This window comes from Rhinolophus sinicus, linkage group LG04, assembly GCF_036562045.2.
Source record: "Rhinolophus sinicus isolate RSC01 linkage group LG04, ASM3656204v1, whole genome shotgun sequence".
Taxonomy (NCBI): domain Eukaryota; kingdom Metazoa; phylum Chordata; class Mammalia; order Chiroptera; family Rhinolophidae; genus Rhinolophus; species Rhinolophus sinicus.
The window spans coordinates 47,074,942-47,094,631 of NC_133754.1; the positions used below are offsets into that span (position 1 = coordinate 47,074,942).

A 19,690-nucleotide genomic window follows, 5' to 3' on the forward strand; every position below is an offset into this window, starting at 1 on the left:
CTTAGGGTTAAAGAAATTCTTGATCAGGGATTGAGAGAATTCCCTCTTTGTTCTGTCTGTTTTGCCCATATCAGCAGATAAAGTGAAGTAGCTAAGTTATATCAGGACGACGTGACAGGCACGTTGCCAGGCTTTGGAAGACCTTGTGCTGATGGTCTCAAGCAAGAACAGTAGACATTGCTTATCCGGATGAATTGGCCCTTTGGCCGGATGGGCAACATTCATATCAGTAACTGCTGGACCCTCCCAAAACTGGCCATTCCCGGAGGGGGAGGCAGGAACAAGAAACGACTCTAAGGTACATCTGATAAAATATATACGATAGACCTCAGTTGGCAGTATAATTATAATTATTATTTCACTATCTGGTCATTTTGTCATTGGTGATTTCTCGTCATTCTACCATTTTGAAGACTTCCAGTAACATGCAGCTTACAACACCAGGGGATGTCATGAGTTCTAACAACAACAACGACAACAACAGCAACATTCTTCAGATTGTTAACACCTTGAAAATTTATATGCAGCTTGCAGCTTATAGCATCAGATGACGCCTTGACTTCTAACAACAAGAGCAGCATTCTGGGGTACTAGCAAGCAGCGGTGTGGGAGATGCCTGAGTTTCTCTCAGCTACAGACCTGGCAAGGTTTTGATTTATGACTTTTCCAGTGCTGTTCTCCCCCAGTTTGGTGAGCTTTTGACATCTACTGTAATAGTTACTATCCTATAGAGCTTATTACTGTTTTTGGATACTCCTTACTGATGTTATTTGTGTATTTAGCCAAGTGATTTTTGATCAATAGTAAACATATGTTGGGATCTCTTAGACATATATGTATGTGTACTCTTTTGACATGACATTGTTAGGTCAAATGTATATGTAATGTATATAGCTTAGTCTTAACCACCTTTGCTTTCTGTCATCAGCACATTCTATTAATTGCCCTTGTCTTTTGCTATTGCACATTGCTAAATAAATTGATTAGCTATTGCTAACTACATAAATTCATTAGCCCCATTCTAGCGTGTGTTTGTCCTCCTTCCTTTCCCCGCTCGTCATTACAGTCATTATAATAATAAAACAATTATAGAATTTGTATGAGTGAAAATATTTTTTTTCCAAGTGAGACCAATACTTTATAACATACTAGGAATAAGCCAGTACAAAAGTCATTTTTTTTAAAATTCCCTTAGTGCTAAAAGTTCCGCCACCTGCACCCCCACCCCAAGCCCATACTTCTGTGTTGTTCCCCCGACAGTGGGCAGCAGAGGGTCATCAGCCCTGAGGGCAAAGGTGAGGGTGTACTGCTCTGGGTCACACTCCAGGGTCACAGCTACTTCTGCCAACAGGCGAGCCCACCCTGCACGCCAGGGGCTGGAAGCCCAGGGTGGTGAGTCCCGTGCTGGTGGTAGTAGGACAGGTAGTACACTCAGAGGTCGTGCCCTCCTGCTTGGCAGCCCCACAGGATGGCTTCCTGTCCCTCCTGGAGATGTTCCTGAGCAGCGACAGATGCTCTGGGGTGACGTCCCAAAGCAACTTGATGCCCTGGTGATGGCAGATGGCAATTGTGTACAGGTGATCGAGCTGCTGTGGGTTCCACTTGAGGTCAGGGATGACAAAGCCAGCAGCAGGACCTGGGTTCTTAAGACCAGTACTTACCCCTGTATTTTGTTATGTTTGACATTGTCCAACCTTCACTGCTATTTGGAACTTTCCCTTTGGTCTCTATGACCTCTAACTTTCTGGTCATTGTCTCTCAATCTCATTTATAGGCTATATTTTCTCCAATTGATCCTGCAGTCATTGATGTGGGGGTGGGAAGAGGGTTCTGCATCGGTGGTCCTCTCATTTTGGGATTACGAGGAGGAAGCATAAACTAAAGGGAGATCTCATTTATGGGAGGACCAAACCCAACCATCTGCTTTCCCACCAGAGCCTACCAGAATTACAGCGTCAATCTTCTGCAGAAATAAAATATGTCCGTTTAGAAAAAAAACTTCCTGAAGAAACCATTTGACTTGATATGATTTTATTTTTCACAGAATAGCACAATAACAAACGGCTTTCCACTTCAGATGAATATAGATATGTGGTAATATCAATTTTGATGAACTGGGTTGAAAGCCTCTAAGAGCGACCCCAACATCTTTCTGGATGAACTCCACATATTGCAAGAACTTGAAATTTTTGCCACTAGGGGAACTCTGAAGTTTCTCTTCTTTAAAGTTTTTTGGGGAATAGTCCAGCGAATGGTTTTGGGTTTAATCTCCAGTGAGTCTGCTGGTATACAGACATAAAAAAATGGCTGGTTTTGTTTTCTTTCAGAATGGAAGTTGAGATTGTCTCGATGAGGTCGTGATGCTGACTTACGTTTCCTTGGAAAATAATCTGCTGTTTCTGACTCATAATTACACACGTTCTTCTTTCTTGTGCATTTCTCTTTACTCGGTGTATAGCTATAATCACGGTCCCAATGAACATTCTTTGTAAATAAATCAAATTTGGCCTTCTTTCTTTTTTTGCTGTCTGGGTGTCTGTGAGGTTTGTCTTGGCTTTTTCTAATATGTAATTTAATATTTGATTCTGTTAAGGGAGTTAAAGAGTAATTTGCTCTGTTTCTTGTAATCCATGAAAGTTTCTCTTCATTGAATGAAACGGAAGATGATACAAACGGAGCTTCTATAGTATTTAGTGAACTGTAACACAGCCAGTCAGGAGATCGCATTTTGGAGGATGACCTATGTTTCCTGCTTCTGCGGGATTCGTAGGAAGGTGGTGTCACAATTGAGGAATGTTTTCTACAGCTTCTACTATGATGGGAACCCGAATCTTCACTGTAAAATGGTTTCAAATCAGTGTTGAGTTTTTTCATCTTGTAAAGATTTTCCAAAGGAATGCCTTTCTGTAATTCAAATAGAATGTTTTGTGATTCCTGACTTAAATAAGGGTTGGCTTCTAAAAACATACATTCTTCACTCTCATGTACTTCAAGAGCTGAGCTTGCCTCCAAGTCGGCTGAACTCTCAATAAATGTCTGACTATCAGTAAAATCTTCAGAAATCTGAATTGGATGAGAATTAACTAAACTAGGGACATTTTCCCGAGTCTTTAAATCAAAAGATTCATGTGTATTTGTTTCGTGAAACCATATGTGACATTGTTTATCTTTTTCTGGAGTCACATGAGATTTTAACACTGAAAAGGCTGTAGTGTTTTTCTTCACTGTTCCATGTTGTCCAGTGTCAGATGCACACACAAGGGTTGGTTCCAGGAATTTTCTGATCAATGATGAGTTTTCATGAGGACTTTGGTTTTTGAAAGAGGTATGTTTTTCTAACAGTTCTTTATCAATGGAAAGACTATCACTTTCTTCACTATTATCTACTTCTTTACATATTGCAACTGTGTTTAATTTAAGAATATGTTTGGGAAATGTATTTGGCTTAAGGGACATACTTTCTACAGGAAGCCCCAGGAAAAAATGAATGTTTTTGTATTGTAAATCAAGATTTATTTGATGAAGAGGTTTTTCCTCAAAAAGTAGCAAAATTCTGTTTTTTTGTTTTGGTACTTTGACACCAAAATGAATACAGTTAGATAAATATTTCCTTCTATCCTGAGCATTGGCCATTGCGTAAGATTCCATTACATTTCTGGGAAAGGCTTTCATTTGAATCTCCAATGTTTTCACAGAGAAGTGTATGAGAAGTTTGTCTTTTTCTTCTACTGGATATTTCTGGAGAATATGAGACAATGGCATCTCATTAGCAGAAGTCATTGCAGATGTTCCACTTTCTAGCTTTTTAATACTCTTCAACTTTGTAGTATTCTCCTCACTGCCACTTGAAACATTAACAATCAGTGTCTTCATACAGCTGATAGGAGGTGAATCTTTTTGGTATTTGTATTTTAAGTTAAGATTGACAGTATCAATCCCTTCTAGAGACGAAAAGTACATTTTTTTATGTCTTGGATAAAGCCTCCAACTCTTATCTTCTGAAACAGCCAGTTTGGGATACAAGTTGAACGTTTGGAAGGATTGTTTTGCCATCTCTGGTATCAGATTCAGTTTTATTTCAAGTGCTTTTAATTCTAAATGATTAGCGAGCTTATTTTTTAATTTGGGAGAAAAACATTTTAAAATGGGTTTTGGCTGCAATTTATGATGTATTGTTGTAGATGTTGTATCTGGACCCCAAGCAAAAGGTGGTGACTTCCAATCATCAGATTTATGGACTTTTACTTTTTCCAGTATATCAGCATAAACTTTGTTTTGGGTCATACTTTTTATCTGGGATTCAAAGACATTTTTAATTGCTTCATAAAGAAGAAGTAAACTTTCTGCATTTGTACTATCTGCCACTATTTTTATTTCATTATTTTTAACTTGGGGTGGTAGGGGTACAGCTCCTGAAAAAGTTTTTTGTTGTTGGACGTTTTGTGTGGTTGTGTTGTGCATGGGTTCACTCTGATCCCTATGCTTGGGTAGTGAGGCATACTCCATGGTATTGAATAGACGAATCTCAAATTGTGGTTGTACTCCTGGAGGGGAAATACTCATACTTAGGGTACTTTTCATGTGGGTTTCCACATTTCCCTTTGGGTCTTCAGATATGCATGCACACTCTGTGGGTGTCAGAATGGGTTTTGGCTCCTTTTCTTCTTGCTCCATCATAAGCAAGTCAGGTTCTTTTATGATCCTTGAGATATCATGCCCTGCAACACCCCTTTCTTCTGTTTCTGGAGTTAAACTTTTCTCAGTTATTTCACTACTGGGATTTGCTTCTGATTTGACCCTAGGAAGTTTTTGCTTTTGCTGTTGGTCCACCACGAAGGGGTAGCGATCTTCTGGAACTATGTTTGTAAAATTCTGGTCCCCTTTTTTTACAGTGCTTGAGTTGTTTCTCTTAGTACTTTTATTAGCATTTGGTGATTTCTCCTGGAATTTAGAAACACAGATTCTCTTTCCTCTTTTTAGATTCATCTCAGATTCTATTGTTTCTTCAGTCTGAGATGGACTCATCATGGAAATAGAAAGACTTCTGATAAATATTCCTGAGGCACCTTCACTCCACAAAGATATTTTTTTTGGTTTGTTGTAGTCATACTCTAATTTCTTTCTATTGCTTGGAGTCCCATGTCCTGTGTCACCAAGAATCTGTAAAACTGGATGCTTTGGGCTTTTCATAGTAAAAAATGTGGGGCACAATTCTCTCTTCAAATCTGCTATTGTTAATCTGCCTTTCCGGCCTTCAATTTTGTGAGAAAGAGGAATATAGGCATACAATGCATCCAGAATATGTCTCTGAAACAATTTTTGTGGCTGAATGTTTTGTTTTGCATTAGATACTTCTAGTTCCTTTTTATGTTTTTGCTTGATTGGGCAGCTGTTTGCCATCTCAGTGATTACCTGAGTCTTAACTTGAGATTTCTTTGCTCTTAGAGAGGGAACATTCAGGTTTACAATATTGCTTGTGTCCATTTTTATTTTTTCCTTCTCCAAATTGACAATGGTGTGTTTGTGCATTTCTATGTTGTCCTCTTTCAGATGGACAGCTATGTTTGTGTCTATTTTTAATTTCCCATCTTCCATTTCTAATTTTTTTTGCGTTGCATTTATAGTCGTGCTTGTGTGAGTTTCATTTTTTTCTTTAAGTTCTCCAGACTGAGGTGGAAAAGTCCAACAGAGGAAAGGAGACTTTTGAAGTGATTCTAGAATGCGTTCCTCTTGTTCTGGAATAAACACTGCCTGTTCTTTCTTCCCTTGTATGGTATCAAACTCTGTGAGACTCGTATGTGTTCCTGGTAGCATTTGTATTCCAGGGTACACTGTAGTTTGCTCGTGTACACCTATTTCTGAGGGTGTCTTCTGCTTTCCATTTTGAAGTGGAAACTTAAGAGAAAGGCTAGAGTTCAGTCCGGTGTTGTGCCCACTCTCAGCCCGCTGTACTGCTTGCTTTTTCATGGCAATTTCTTGTTCTTTTATATTTTGGTGCGTATTTGACTTTCTGATACTCATTTTCTTAAGTGATCCCTTTATCTGTGGTGCTAATGCTTTGGAAGAGAATATTTTGCTCATTTTATCATTACATTGTGCATCTGTCTCTGGCTTGTCACATTTCCATGAATCTGCAGATCCGGGTGATGGTTTTGATAATGTTTGGTGGGCGTCTTCCTCAGAGACAGGAAATCCTCTTGAATTTACAGGGGTGCCCCATGTGACATATAGTTCCTTGGAGATTTCCTTTGGCGGTGAAACCAAAGTCGGAGGACACATTTTATGGTTTAAGTTATACATTATTTCAGTTTCTTTCTTCAGATTTTCAATTTTAGTTGGATCCATTGTGGGGCAGGAAAGAAATGTAGTAAAAGTTTCTGTTTTGTACTTTCCTGGCTGAGCTTCTAGCCCTGTAAAGAAACATGCCAGGTTTTTTCCACTTCCTAGGGTATCAAATCCTGTGAAATAAATGTCCTCATGCTGTGAATTTACAATTAACGGACTCAAATCTCCTTCGGATTTGACTTGTGGAGTTTCATTCCTTCGCTGTACACTGATCATAAAGTTTGAGGTCCACTGTTGTACTTCCTCTTCTTGTGGAACAGTGTGCTCTGCCGTTTCAACAATGACTTTGCTACCAGAAACTGATTCTCTAATAGCTATTTTCTGGGTATCTAATGATTCCTGGAGATTTTTTCGCGGACAAGCGGATCCTGTAACTCTTGGTGCACCTTTGTCTGTTTTGCGCCCTAAATCTAGATAAAGGGGAGGTGCTGATGGGATGGAAAGAAAAGTTCTTGTCAGAACCATACATGGTTCATCATTACCTTTGTGCACTTTTTCCTTCAGCTTTTTAATATTCAACATAAATTCCTTTGTATTAAATATATGTGAAATTGGCGAAATCCTTGCCTCTTTGTGTTGCATCCTGATCCTCATATCTACTTCATACATTTTTTCTTTCTGTGATAGATATTGTTTTCTTTTTCTTACATCACCACCAATCGCCTCTGTGTTTTCTATCTGCTCTGCATCTGATAATGCTGAAAGCCTTAGTGGAAATAGACAGGGACTTTTCATTCCAAGCCGTTCTTCATCTACCTGTGTACCTTTATCCAATTTAATGTTAGTTGGAGGAGGTTTGGAAACATACACTTTTCTTAGCATCATACTGGGCGGTTTACCTTCACCTTCACGCGTCTCCTGTTCTTGCCTTCCGATGTTCAAATGCAATTCTGTTCTGTGGAGCATATATGAAGGAGGTGATTTCTTTGACTTCAAAGTTCTATCTGTGGTCTGCGTCAAACCTCTCACAGCTACTGGTTCTTCTCTGTCCCTCTCTTCTTTCTGAGGCATGCATTGTTTCTTGTTTTGAACATCTTTCATGATATCACCACTAATTGGCTCAGTATGTACACTTTCCCCGGCATTTGATATTCTCTGCAAAACAGACCTTTTAAGTACTAGCATTTCTCCATCTACTAGTAGTTCTTTATCCAATTTGATGTGAGGGAGAGATGGTAATGAAGTAGAAGATTGGGTCAGGTGCACACCTGGGTCATCGTTACTTTCCTGTATCTTTTCTTGATGTTTGGGGAACATGAGGTTTATTGTCTCTACTCCATCCTCTTCCTTGCTCTGTGGCATACACTGTTTTTCTTCTTGTGGACTGATCAAAATATCACTCATACTTGGCCCTACATATGCCACTTCCTCAGAATCTGATCCATGGACGTGTACTGGGGAAACAGAGGACCTTGTTAATGTCAGCATGCTCTTTGCCTTGATTCTGGTATTCATGTTAAGGTGCAGTGGGGAAGGTGTATGAGTACAAGTCTTAGTCAGCACTACACCTGCTGGCTCACAGGGAACTTCCCGAACCTTTCCCTCTTGCCCTTTGGTTTTCCACTGCAGGTCACCTAGATTGTATGTAAGTAAAATAGATGATTTCTTTGCATTTGAATACATGTCACTGGAATCCACTATACCATTCACATCCACTTTTTTCTCTCTATCCTTCTCTTCTCCCTGTAGCATGTGTTCTTTTAATTCTTTTATATTATTGGAAGTTTCTCCATCAGTTGTTTCTGCATATGCTGTTTTCGCTGCATCTGATAATTCCTTGGACTGTAGCTGTGGGAGAGTCAATTTAGGAATTCTTATCACGTACCCCTCTTCTTCTGTTGCATCGAATTTAAGATATGGTAGGGTAAGTGAAGTACAAATGCTTTTCACATTTGTAACTAGTTTATTTTTATCTTCCTGTACTTTTCTCTTTTGCTCTTTAATTTTCCACTGCAATTCTGTGTTATTGAGTATACGTGGAAGTGCTAATTTCTTTGCCTTCAGATCCATATGTATTGGGTGTATGTTGTCTTCAATATCTATTTTGAGTCTATCTTCCTCTTTTAACATATGACCATCAAATGACTTAGTATATGTTGTTTTGCCTGAATTGGATGGATCCCGACTCTTCAGTGCTGGAAAATAGGACTGTGTTACTCCTACTGTGTCTTCCTTTCCATTCATTCTAGGGTCCTGTTTCAGGTGAGATGGAAAAGGTAAGGAAGCAGAAGTTTTCCTCAGGACCACTTCTGGCTTACCTTGGCCTTTATGTGCATCTTCCCCTTGCTCTTTAAGATTCAAATGTAGTCTCTTTCTACCGAGTAGATGTGTAAGTGGTGATATCCCTGCTCTTGAAGTTATTTGGGGGAATATTCTACCTTTCCCATCTTCTACTTGTACTTTGTCCTTTGCCTCTTTACACAGCATATGTTGATTAACTTTTATTATTACATGACATGAGCTAATACCTTCATTGGAATCTGCAGATTTGATTTTCCCAGCACCTGATGACTCAGGGAGCTGTAATTGTAAAGGAGACAATCCTGTAATTTCAAGCAAGTCTTTGTCTACTTTGGTTCTGTTTTGTACTCTGTCCTTTTCTTTCTGTGGTAGCTGTTGTTTTCCTTTCTCTACATAGCTATCAACGCACTTTGTAGAGGCTATTTGCCCTGAAGACAATGACTGTTGGAGCTCAAGACATGGCACATCATTTCTTATTATTACTGCTTCACCTTCCTCTTCTTTTATTGCATCCAATTTAAGCTGAGTTAAGGAAGTAACAAAAGGACAAATTTCACTGAGAAGCACAATTGTTTCCTTGTTACTTTCCTGCCCCCCTTTCACTTGCCCTCCGATTTTCACTTGCAATTCTTCTGTTTTGAGTATATGGAAAAGGGGTGATTTCTTTGAGTTCAAAGCTACACCCATGGGATGCATGATGTCTTTCTCAAAAACATATGCTTTATCCTCTTCTTTCTGCATCATGTATTGTGTTCTTTTTGAATCCCTTGAGACATCATTCAAAGGTGACACTATGTATTTTAATTTGTCTGCATCTGATGATTCCCTCTGCCTTGAGCATGAAAGAACGGGTCTTGTTATTTCTCGTTTCTCTTCCTTGCCTTCTCTACCTTTGTTTAATTTAAATTGAGGTAGAGAAAGTCTTGTCAGAACTTCATCTAGTTCACTTTTCCTTTCCTGTATGTGTCCCGATTTTTCTTTTACGTTTGTCTGTCCTTCTCTAAGTTGGGGGCCACAGCCTCTATGGGTACTAAGTACATGTGGAAGTGGTAATGTCTTTGCCTTAGAAGTCGTGTCTTTGCAGTACTGTCTATTTTTCATATTTACTATTTTTCCTCCATTCTCTTCTTTCTGTGGCTCATAGTCTGGTTCTGTTTTTGCATCAGTTGAGATGATATCACCCCCGAGTGACTTTGTATATTCTCTTTTCCTTGCATCTGATGATTTCTGGTGTGATAGTTCTGGAAGAGAGTATCTTGTTACTTCAGTGAAATAGTCTGCTTTTTTAATTTTTGTATCCAATTTTAAATGAGAAGCATCAGGCATGGAAATGCTGGTATTGGTCAGAACCACACTTGATTTACATTGAAATTTTTGTATCTTTTTCTCTTGCTCTTTGATGTCCCATTGGATTTCCTGTGAAATTGGTGGTTTCCTTTTCTTCAAAGGTATGACTTTTGCCAGTTTTATTCTCTCATCTTTTTCCTGCATTATATGTTCTTTGGCTTTTTTCACACTCTTTGTGATATCACCATAAACAGACTTTTTATATGCTATTTTTCCTATACCCAATGACCCCTGAAATTTTGGTTGTAGAAAAGAGGATCTTGTTTTTATTAGCACAGCTGCTTCTCCTTTTATTCTTGTATCCACTGCAGAGTAAGGTGGAAAAGAGACAGAAGCACGAAATTTGCTCTGAATGCCAACTTGTTTATCTTTATCTTCCTGTATCTTTTTCTCTTTTTCTTTGATGTTCAATTGTAATTCCTGTGCAATTGGAGACTGCTTCGCCTTCAAAACTATTCTTTTGGGATGCCTTATTTCTTCCAAAGCCATTTCAACTCTATCTTCCTCTTTCTGTGGCATATACTTTGCTTTTTTAATACTGCTTAAAGTTTCATCAGTTGGCTCCTCACATGTTCCCACTGCATCTGTTAATTCTTGGAGTGTTGATGGAAAACAGAATCTTGTTATTCTTTGCATGTATATTTCTTTTATTCCAGGACTCCATGCCAGGTAAGGTGAAGAAGGAATGGAAGCATAGGGTTTATTCTGAACTACATCCAGATCACTTTTATCTTCCTGCATCATTTTCTCTTGTTCTTTATTGTTCCACTGTGGTTCTTTTCCATGCAGCATGTGTTTAAACGGTGTCTTCGTTCCTTTAAAAGTGATACATTTGACACCCATTATGTCTTTCACACATACAATATTTTCTCTGTCTTCCCTCTTTTTCTGTGGCAAATATTGTTTTGGTTCTATTACATTGCTTAAACTATCTCTATTAATTGACTCTGCAAATGATGGTTTCCTAACATTTGATGATGCCTGGAGCTTTAGTTGTGGACGACAGCTCCTTGGTATTCCTGATTTATCTTTTCCTACTTTTATTCTTGAATTCAAATTAGGATGTGATAGAGATGGTAAGGAAGTACACAAGGCTGTCAGTTTCACACCTGACTTACCTTTACCTATCTGCACCTTGCTCTCGTGCTTTATTTGCACAGGCAGCTCCTTTCTATTAAGAATATGTGACAGTGATGATTTCTTTCCCTTCAAAATCACATTGAGATCCATTATTCCTTTCATATTGACTCCTTTTGTTCTGTCCTCCTTTTTCTGTGATATATGTTGTTTTGTTCTTTGTAAATTATTTGCAATAATCCCATCAACTGTCAGTTTATTCAATTTGAGGTGGGGTAAAGAAGGGATAAACTCATGTATATTTGTGACAACCAAATCAGGTTTACCCTTTCTTTGTTTCTTATTTACCATTTTCTCTTTTATGTTGCACTGCAGTTCTGGTCTGTTGCCTTGGGTACCACAATCAGTGATATCGAGTATATTTGGAAATACCGATTTCTTCAACTTCAAAGTTCTTCTTTTGGAGCATATTATGTCTTTCTTAACTCTTTGTTTTATGCTATTCTTCTGTATTTTACTATCAGGCAAAAGAGGCATAAAGATAGGAGAATGTAAAAACCTTCCAGGTAAACACACTTCTTTTTGCACCTTTTTATCATATGCCTTACATGATTGCACCATCTTTCTAATTCCTAGCTTGGAGGAGCTACCATTAGATATTAAATCAACTACTTGTACCCTATCTGATGATTTCTTCCCTTTTGGAAATGAAACATTCAGATACTTTATAGTTTTACTGCACGAGTCTAAAGGCAGTGTTGTATTTTGTTTTTCCATTTGCTTTGGAAGAATCGAGGGCACAATACATTCCAGTCCATACGCACATACAGTATTTGGCTGATCTTTAGAAAACAAATCTAATCCTTTTGTCCTGCTGGACACATTACCTATTTCTGCTAATGCTTCCTTTGTCTGAGGCATTAAATGTTGCAGGAGCCAGGGATCATTTTGAGGGCAAGACATATGTCCCAGAAAATTCTCACAGGGGATCAACAGATGCTGCTGTTTTTGTTCTATACTGCGTAAGTTTTGTCTTTTTTCACTTTTTTGAGTATATCCATCTATGTCATCCATTCCTTTTAATGGTTCTTTAGCTTGTGAAGTTAAATATTCACAAAGCATCATGTCTGTGTCATCTAATTTTACTTGTTGCACGGGGGTACTAATTTGAAGTAGACGTGTTTTGGAGTGGGATGCAGGCTTTGGAAGAGCCTCACATGTACATATTTCTTGCTGTTCTCCTTTTCTTGTAATAAGTGAACCAGTTCCTTCTGCACTTGGAGTGTAATCCACAGTGCTAACCACTTCATCCAGTATCTTCTTTTTACATGGCACCTTACTTTGAAATATTTCCTTCAAAGAGTGAGCAGCAAGCTTTGTAAAAGTCTGGTGCATACATTCTGGTTGTTCTTTCTTTCCTTCTGTATTTGAAGTGTAGTATGTTGGACTATCTACGACCTTCAATGCTTTCTTTACCCATGGAGACTTAATCTGAAGTATATCCAACGAAGAATGAGAAATAGATGTTGGAAGAACCTTGCATATACTCTCTTGTTCATGTTCTTTTCTTCCTCTAATATGCAAATTAATTCCTTCTGAGCACGGAGGTTGGTCCACTGGAATCCCTGCTTCCTTTGATGACTTCTCTACCACTGGACTTAAAACTGTTGAACTCATTCCTTTTGCTGAGACTTCCTTCTTTAGCTGTTCAATATGGAGGTGATGCAATATGCAAGAGGAAATGGATACCAGAATATTTTCTTTATTCTGGCTAGAACTATTGAGTTCCTTTGCCCTCGTTTTTTTTGAAAAGTTCATTTTCTGTCTATTTGATTTTAATGGAATATCAGTTAACTTTAATTGCTCTTTTTTCCATGGATTTACATCTAAGCTTATAGGTATGCTAACATTTTCTTTCCTTGTTGCATTTACTGCCTGTTTTACATGAAGAGGTTCCCTATTGGGGCTAGATACAGAATCCAGAATACTTTCAGGGCCGTGACCTGGTTTCACTGTAGATGTATTATGCTGTACTTCTAGATTTATACAGAGAAATTTCTGTCCTTGTAAGATATCAGTTTCTTTTAATCCTTCTCTTCCCAATAGATGTGAAATATTTTTTCTGTTAATGTACATGTCTTTCTCAGTTACCTTTCCTGTGTTTTCCAAATGAGGAGATTCCATAATGGAGCAGGCAGTAGACTCCAGATTTGTCACTGAAGTACTTCCTTGTTTCAGCAGTTCTTGCTCTTTGCGTATCTTCTGTTGAGAAGCATCCAACTCTGTAAGGAACATATTCTGTCCTTTTGAACTTAATGAATTATCAGTTTTCTCTGATGCTTCTCTCCCCCATGGAAATGAAACTGAACATTCGACAATGTCTTCATCTCTACCCTTTACTCTTGGTGCAGTAAGGAATTCCATTTCTGTATGTGTTCTCATTTTGGGGATGTCAAACCTAGTGTAATTGATTTCCCTCTCCCATGAAGATGGATCAAGGTATACTTCTCTTTCTAAATCTGCTAATTTGACACGGTCAGCCTCCTTCTCCACTTGTTGGCTAATCACTAACTGATCTCTACCTTGTGAGAGAAGGTCTAGTAAAACAGTTTGGTGTTTTTCCTTTTGCTCTCTAATACATTGTTTCAGTGTTTTAATATTTCTTGATATAACACTCTTATCAGTGGACTGTGAAGATGACATTTTTCTTCTTAGTGATTTGTTCAACGTTAGCGGTGGAGGAATGCATATCAACTTTCTCGGCTTGTCTGTCTCTCTTTTTACTACCGCAAAACCTTTCATTTGAGATAGAATAGATCCAGAGTCACAAATGGTGCTCAAAACTAAATCTGCTACAGTTTTACCTTGCTGGAATGCCTTCTTCTGTGTATTAAGGTTACATCTCATTTCCTTTTTGTTGCCTTGGGTTCCATACCCTGTAGTATTAGGCAACTGGGAATCAAGTGGTTTCTTTGCCTTTAATTTTGCCTGTTTAGTATGTACACTGTTTTTCACATCTGCTGCTTTTGCCCTGGCTTTCGGTTTTCTGATTTTAGGATACATAAGTGTGTCGGCAGAGGCAGGACTCCAGGTAGTTCCTGAGGCACGTGGTTCTTGCTGTTTGTTGTACAGGACAGGCTGCCCTCGCCCTCCTAGCTCCATTCCTTCACTTTGCTGTAATGAAGCATCACACTCTATTGTATTAACAGAATGCACATCAGCTAATGATTTTTCTGCCTTTGGAATCAGAATCTTGGGATTTGCTATTGTTTGCCAGTTTGCAGTTTTACATTTTGTCTTCTGCGTTTTGATTTGAAGTAGATGTATCTTAGAGAAAGAAACAGACTCTGGACTAAACTCTTCCACAGCTTTTATCTTTGCTTTTTGATCTATTAAATCAATGTCTGTTTTCTGAGAAGTGATGTCCTTGGGGCACACTGTATTAATTAAGGGTGCTTCTGATTTGAAAGGACTTGGCTCTCTCATTTGATCTGCTCCAAATTCAAATGGCTGGATATACTGTGGAGTTGTTAGAAATAAAACCTGTTTTTCATACTCTTGTTTCTCCCTAACTGTTGCTTTGTTTAGGGCATTTCTGTTTTCAGAACATTCTTCATAGCTATCCCATGTATTAGGTGAATGCTCCATTTTTATGTGCAGTTGAATAGGCATAGAAGCATGTCTAAATTTTAGGTCTGCACTTAATTCAGTTTTATCTTTCTCTATATCTATCTTCTGTTCTTGTTCCTTATTAATGGATAAAGCAGAATGACCTGTGGCATTAAGTGATGGTGAAATCTCCGGCCCTTTAATTGATAAATCCATTTGTATTGGTTGTATAGGACTAAACTTTGATACTCTGTCTATCTCTGTTTCCAATCTGCTTTGCCTTTTAATGTCAGAGATATTGAACGTGAAGTAAATGGCATTTGGAAATGTATCAGCCACATTTTTACCTTGCGGCATCTCTTTGATTTTGATGTGTAAATTGGATCTAAGTTTTTCCCTGTGTTTTGTGGTAAACTGCCTATTGATTTTAAGTATTTGTGAAATTGGTCTCTCCTTTTTCTTCAGTGTTAAACATTTAGGATTCGGTGTGATTTTCTTTTTTGATAATTGTACTGTGTTTATCTGGCTTTCAGAGTCAGATAACACAGGAAAGGTAAAATCTAAAGGCCCCAAGGAAGTTGTGGTTAAGTTTTCCCCTAATCCTGCCATTTCTTCTGTAATATGACGATCCAGATTGTTGTGAAGTGTTCTGTTATACAGAGCGCCCCTCACTGTTGTATCGAATGAGTATTTATCACTCACGAGTTTGGGTGGTGGAATCTTAGCTCCCTCAGTGGCATGGAATAATGGCTCTCCCACACTTTCATTCGATTGCCTCTCTTTCATCTTGTACTTAAATTTGTCCTGCTTTTTCTTTTTATGGCTTCCTGTAAGATACCCTGTGATATTAAGCAAATGTAAATTTGGTGGTTTCCTTACCTTCAAAGTTACATCCTTGGGACTCATTATACGTTTCTTGGCTACAAACTCTGATGTGTAGCTCTGGTTTTCAGGTTCAGAGGAATCAAGGCTGGAAAAATCTAAAGGTTTTAAGAATGTTATTGCTAAGTCATTTTTATTCCATGCCTTTTTCTCAGAAACAGGACTATCCCATTTCTTCCTAGGATTTCCATCCCAGAGAGTGTCACATTGTATTAAGTCAGTCTCTGATTTCCCTGCTTTTGGAAATGGAGTCTTTAGACTCCAAAAATACGTAAGATTTTTCCTTTCTGGAAATTTTAATACATTTTTCTGCCTTTTAGATTCAGATAAAACAGACTTTGTAGACATGGTTAGTAAATCTCTTTGCAAAGCTTCGTGTTTCTTGGCAATATGACCACCCATTTTCCTTCTACAGCTTTTATTACATGGATCTCCAAGCACTGAGTTCCCTGACTTGGCAGGTGGGATATTTTGATCAACTGTGTATTTTATTGTTTTCATGTCTTCCTTTTCTTCTTCAGGTTGTAGGGAAACTGCACTGTTAACATCCAGCTTTCTTGTAGGGCTCCCATTAAATGTAGTTTCATCGATTAAAAGATTATCAAACGTTGCTTTCCTTGATTTTGGACATGGAATCTTTTCACCAATTCTATGTAACATGTCTTTTTGTGGTGCGATACTCTTCTGCACATTTTTAGTTTGAAATGGAATCAGTGGAGAACAAATCGACTCCAATATATTTTTTGAAACCAGTGTCTTTTGCTGTACTTCTTGCTCTGCAATAAGCATCTTTCGATCTTTTCTGCTTCCTAATCTATTCAAGACGTGTAGACGTGCTTTGAAAAGCATTTCATTGCCCTCTTCTTCTTTTTCATTTTGCCATCTTGATTCTGATGTGTTGTTTGAGGTACTCCATTTATTAGAGGAATATGTATTCAGTCTTTTCCCTTCATCTTGTTTTACCTGTGTAATGTTGTTTTTTCTTAATGGACCTCTCTTTGCTTTTAATTTTTTATGTGTTTTGATGGCAGTTGAAACAGGTGTAGATGAGACAAAGGTATTTATAAATATATTTGACATACCTAGAGGTATTTCTTTGGTCGTATTTTCCAAGATGCGGTCCTGTTCCTTTCCACAGCTAAGGGCCCTAGACCTAGTGATGTTAACTGTCCTTGAAACTGACGCCATCTGTGCTTCCCCAGGTCTAGGCTCACGGATTTGTGCTGCACTTCCCTGCCCTTTAAACTCAAATGAAGCTGGCATGGAGAAATCAAAAGACTCTGGGGGGCTCGCTTGGAAATCCTTTTGTGACTTTATCTCTCCCTCTGGAATAGAACTACCAACTTCCTTCCTAGGGCTTTTTTCAAACGGGATGCCCCTCTGTGCTGTAACAATGAAAGATTCACTAATTAACTTCCTGAGCACTGGAGATAAAATCTTTGGACTCCCCGTCACGTTTAATCTTTTTTGTGGTTTTGTTCTTTTTGGTAGCTTCTCAAATGGAAGTAAATTCAAAATAGAACAAGAAATCGAATGTAATACACTTTGTGTGAAAAGTGTTTGTTGCTGCAGCTCCTGCGCTGTGGTAAGTGATTCTGGGATTTTATTCCTTGCGGAATTCTTCAGTTCTAGATCTGATTTCACAAAGTGAGGCTTCTTCATCTTATGAGCATTGAAAGTAAAGTGCTGAGAATTCCAAAGGGCTTCTCTACCTCGGACTTCGACTTCCTTTGTGCTATTTGAGATGCTGCCCCTCTTATCACTGGAATCGGTACACCAGGCTCTCTCTCCATATGGTGATTGCTCTTGCTGTCTTGCCTTCAGTTCATGACTGAATCTCATTTTCCGTGGCATGTCTCTTTCTCCTTTTGTTCTACTATGCACTTTCATGTCAAGTGAAACAGGCATGGCAGAGGAACTTGCATTTAGAATGATATGTGCCACAGGTTGATCTTGCTTCATCATGGTTTTGAAGTTGCATTCAAATTGACTTCCATGGATTGGTGTACCACGTTTTGTGATATTAAATGTCTGGGAAATTGGTGCCTTCTTTGCCTTCAAAATCACATGTTTGGGACTCATTTTATTTTTCTTGTGTATAAGTTTTAAATTGTTTCTCTTTGATGTAGGTAAAGCAAGTGTTGATAAATCTAAAGACTCGAGAAGCATTGCTGGTAATTCTTGTGCTAATCCTGCCTTTCTCTCAACTGTAAGATCTTCCAGTACCACAGAATATTTTATATGAATTAGAAAGTCAATAATCTGTGATTTCAGGGTCTTTGAAGGTAGGTTTTTTAGACACGCATTCCCTGGGATATTAAATATCTTTGAAATTGGTGTCTTCCTTGCTTTCATAATTATACCTTTGGGACTCATTTTGCTTTTTAAGGCTGTACATGTAAATGTCTTTCTCTGCCTTTTAGATTCAGATGGATCAGGTGTGGTGACATCCAAAGACTCCAGGACAGTTGCTTGTTGATCTTTTTTAAACTCTGCCTTTTCCTCTTTACCATGACTATAAAATTCCTCCATATGGCTCCCATCACTTGGGTGACTACATTTCATAGTATCTATTAACACTTCACCAATTAGTGATTCCTTTGACTTTATTATAGGAAGCTTTGAACTTGCTGTATATATTGTGCCATTTTGTGTCTGGTGGCTTCTCTTTGGTTCCTCTACCTGCACTGGATCTGTAGGCTGCATTTGTTGTGGGACGTCTTGTTCCGTAACAAACAGAATTTTCCTACTTCTTTTGTTTTCTGATTTGTGAAGATCAAGCTCCTTCCTCTGGTCTGAACAGAATATGAAATGTTGGCTCTGTTGTAGAACTACTTTTAATAATGTCTCCTGTTCATTTTCTTGTTCCTCTTCACCTTGATGATTGGTTTCTTTGATGTTATCTGAAGTAATATTCCCTTCATGTGATATCACTTGCCTTACTTGTTTAGAACTCAGTCTTTTTTCTCCTACCATGTCTTTTTCCCTTCTTATATCGTTATACATATTAATGTCATGTAGAATACTCATGAAGGAGCACATTTTATCTGCCACTTTTTTATCTTGATGCACCTCTTTCATTTTGGTTTTCAAGTTAAATCCCAATTCTTTTCTATGGCGTGGACTAGTACCACCCTTGATATTGAGTATGTATGAAATTGATGGTTTCTTTGCTTTTAAAATTTCACATTTGGGATTCACTAAAGTTTTCATGCCTAAATATTGTTTGAAGTTTCTCTTCCTTTTGGATGTAGAACAAGCAGGCATGCAGCAATCAAAAGTTACTGTCTCTTTCTTTTCAATATCACCAGCCTGTTCCTTTGGATGGTTTGCTTCAGATGGAACACCACACTCTCTTGCAGAACATATGATTTCATCAGTCTTTGCTTTCCTTGACTTTGGATGTGAAAAGCTAGCACAGTTTCCTACATTTCCAAATTGAAAATGATCCAATATGGGGCATGGAGCAGAATCCAAAATAGTTTGTATAAGATGTATTTGTGGTTGTACTTGAATATGTATATTTTCTGGTTGTTTCATTTCCTCATCTGATTTCCTCATCAGAAGGTCACAGTTCTCCTGATATGCATGGAATATGAAGTCTTGGCTATTCTCTGGAGCTGGTAGAGCTTCATGTTCCCTTTCCTCCTCCTTCCCGGTTTTCACACTGTTAGATAAACTCACATCAATAGAATCTGGGCAACATACTTTTCTTGCATTTGGCAGTTTCTCTTGCATTAGCTGCATATGATCAAGTCTTGTTATCCTCTGCATGTCTGTCTCTATGCTTAGTGTGTTACTCATTTTGATGTTGGGAAAAATAGGCACTTTGGAGTGAATGGTATCCAAAAATGCATCTGCTACATTTTTATTTTGCTGTGGATTTTTCATCTTTTTCAAATTGCATCGTAATCCCTTGCTTTGACTATCATTAAGCATGTGTGAAGTTGATGGCTTTTCCACCCTAGGACAGTGAGTTCTACGACTCACTGTTATTTGCTTCCTTGATGTTCTTTTCTTTCTTTTAGATTTAGAAACAAAGGGCTCGACAGAATCAGAAGACATCAGGAATGTCCCTTGCAAATCTTTTGGTAACTCTGAATTTTCCCCCACAAAATAAGAATCTAGTTGCTTTTTAGGGTTTCCACTGGATGGTAAACCACACTCTGTCGTCATGTCCAAATGTTTA

The 19,690-nt window shown here is 38.3% G+C and overlaps 1 protein-coding gene across 1 annotated transcript in view; it reads right to left on the reverse strand.

Annotated features, from left to right (window-relative positions):
• Positions 1-1,864: 1,864 nt before the first annotated feature.
• Positions 1,865-19,690, reverse strand: part of CCDC168 (coiled-coil domain containing 168) — a 28,187-nt gene continuing 10,361 nt past the window's right edge. The window contains 6 exon segments of the mRNA XM_074331495.1: positions 1,865-4,500; positions 4,594-12,278; positions 12,408-13,514; positions 13,593-14,133; positions 14,248-15,788; positions 16,584-19,133. Coding sequence (XP_074187596.1) covers positions 2,101-4,500; positions 4,594-12,278; positions 12,408-13,514; positions 13,593-14,133; positions 14,248-15,788; positions 16,584-19,133 — 15,824 coding nt within the window. The 3' untranslated portion in view covers positions 1,865-2,100.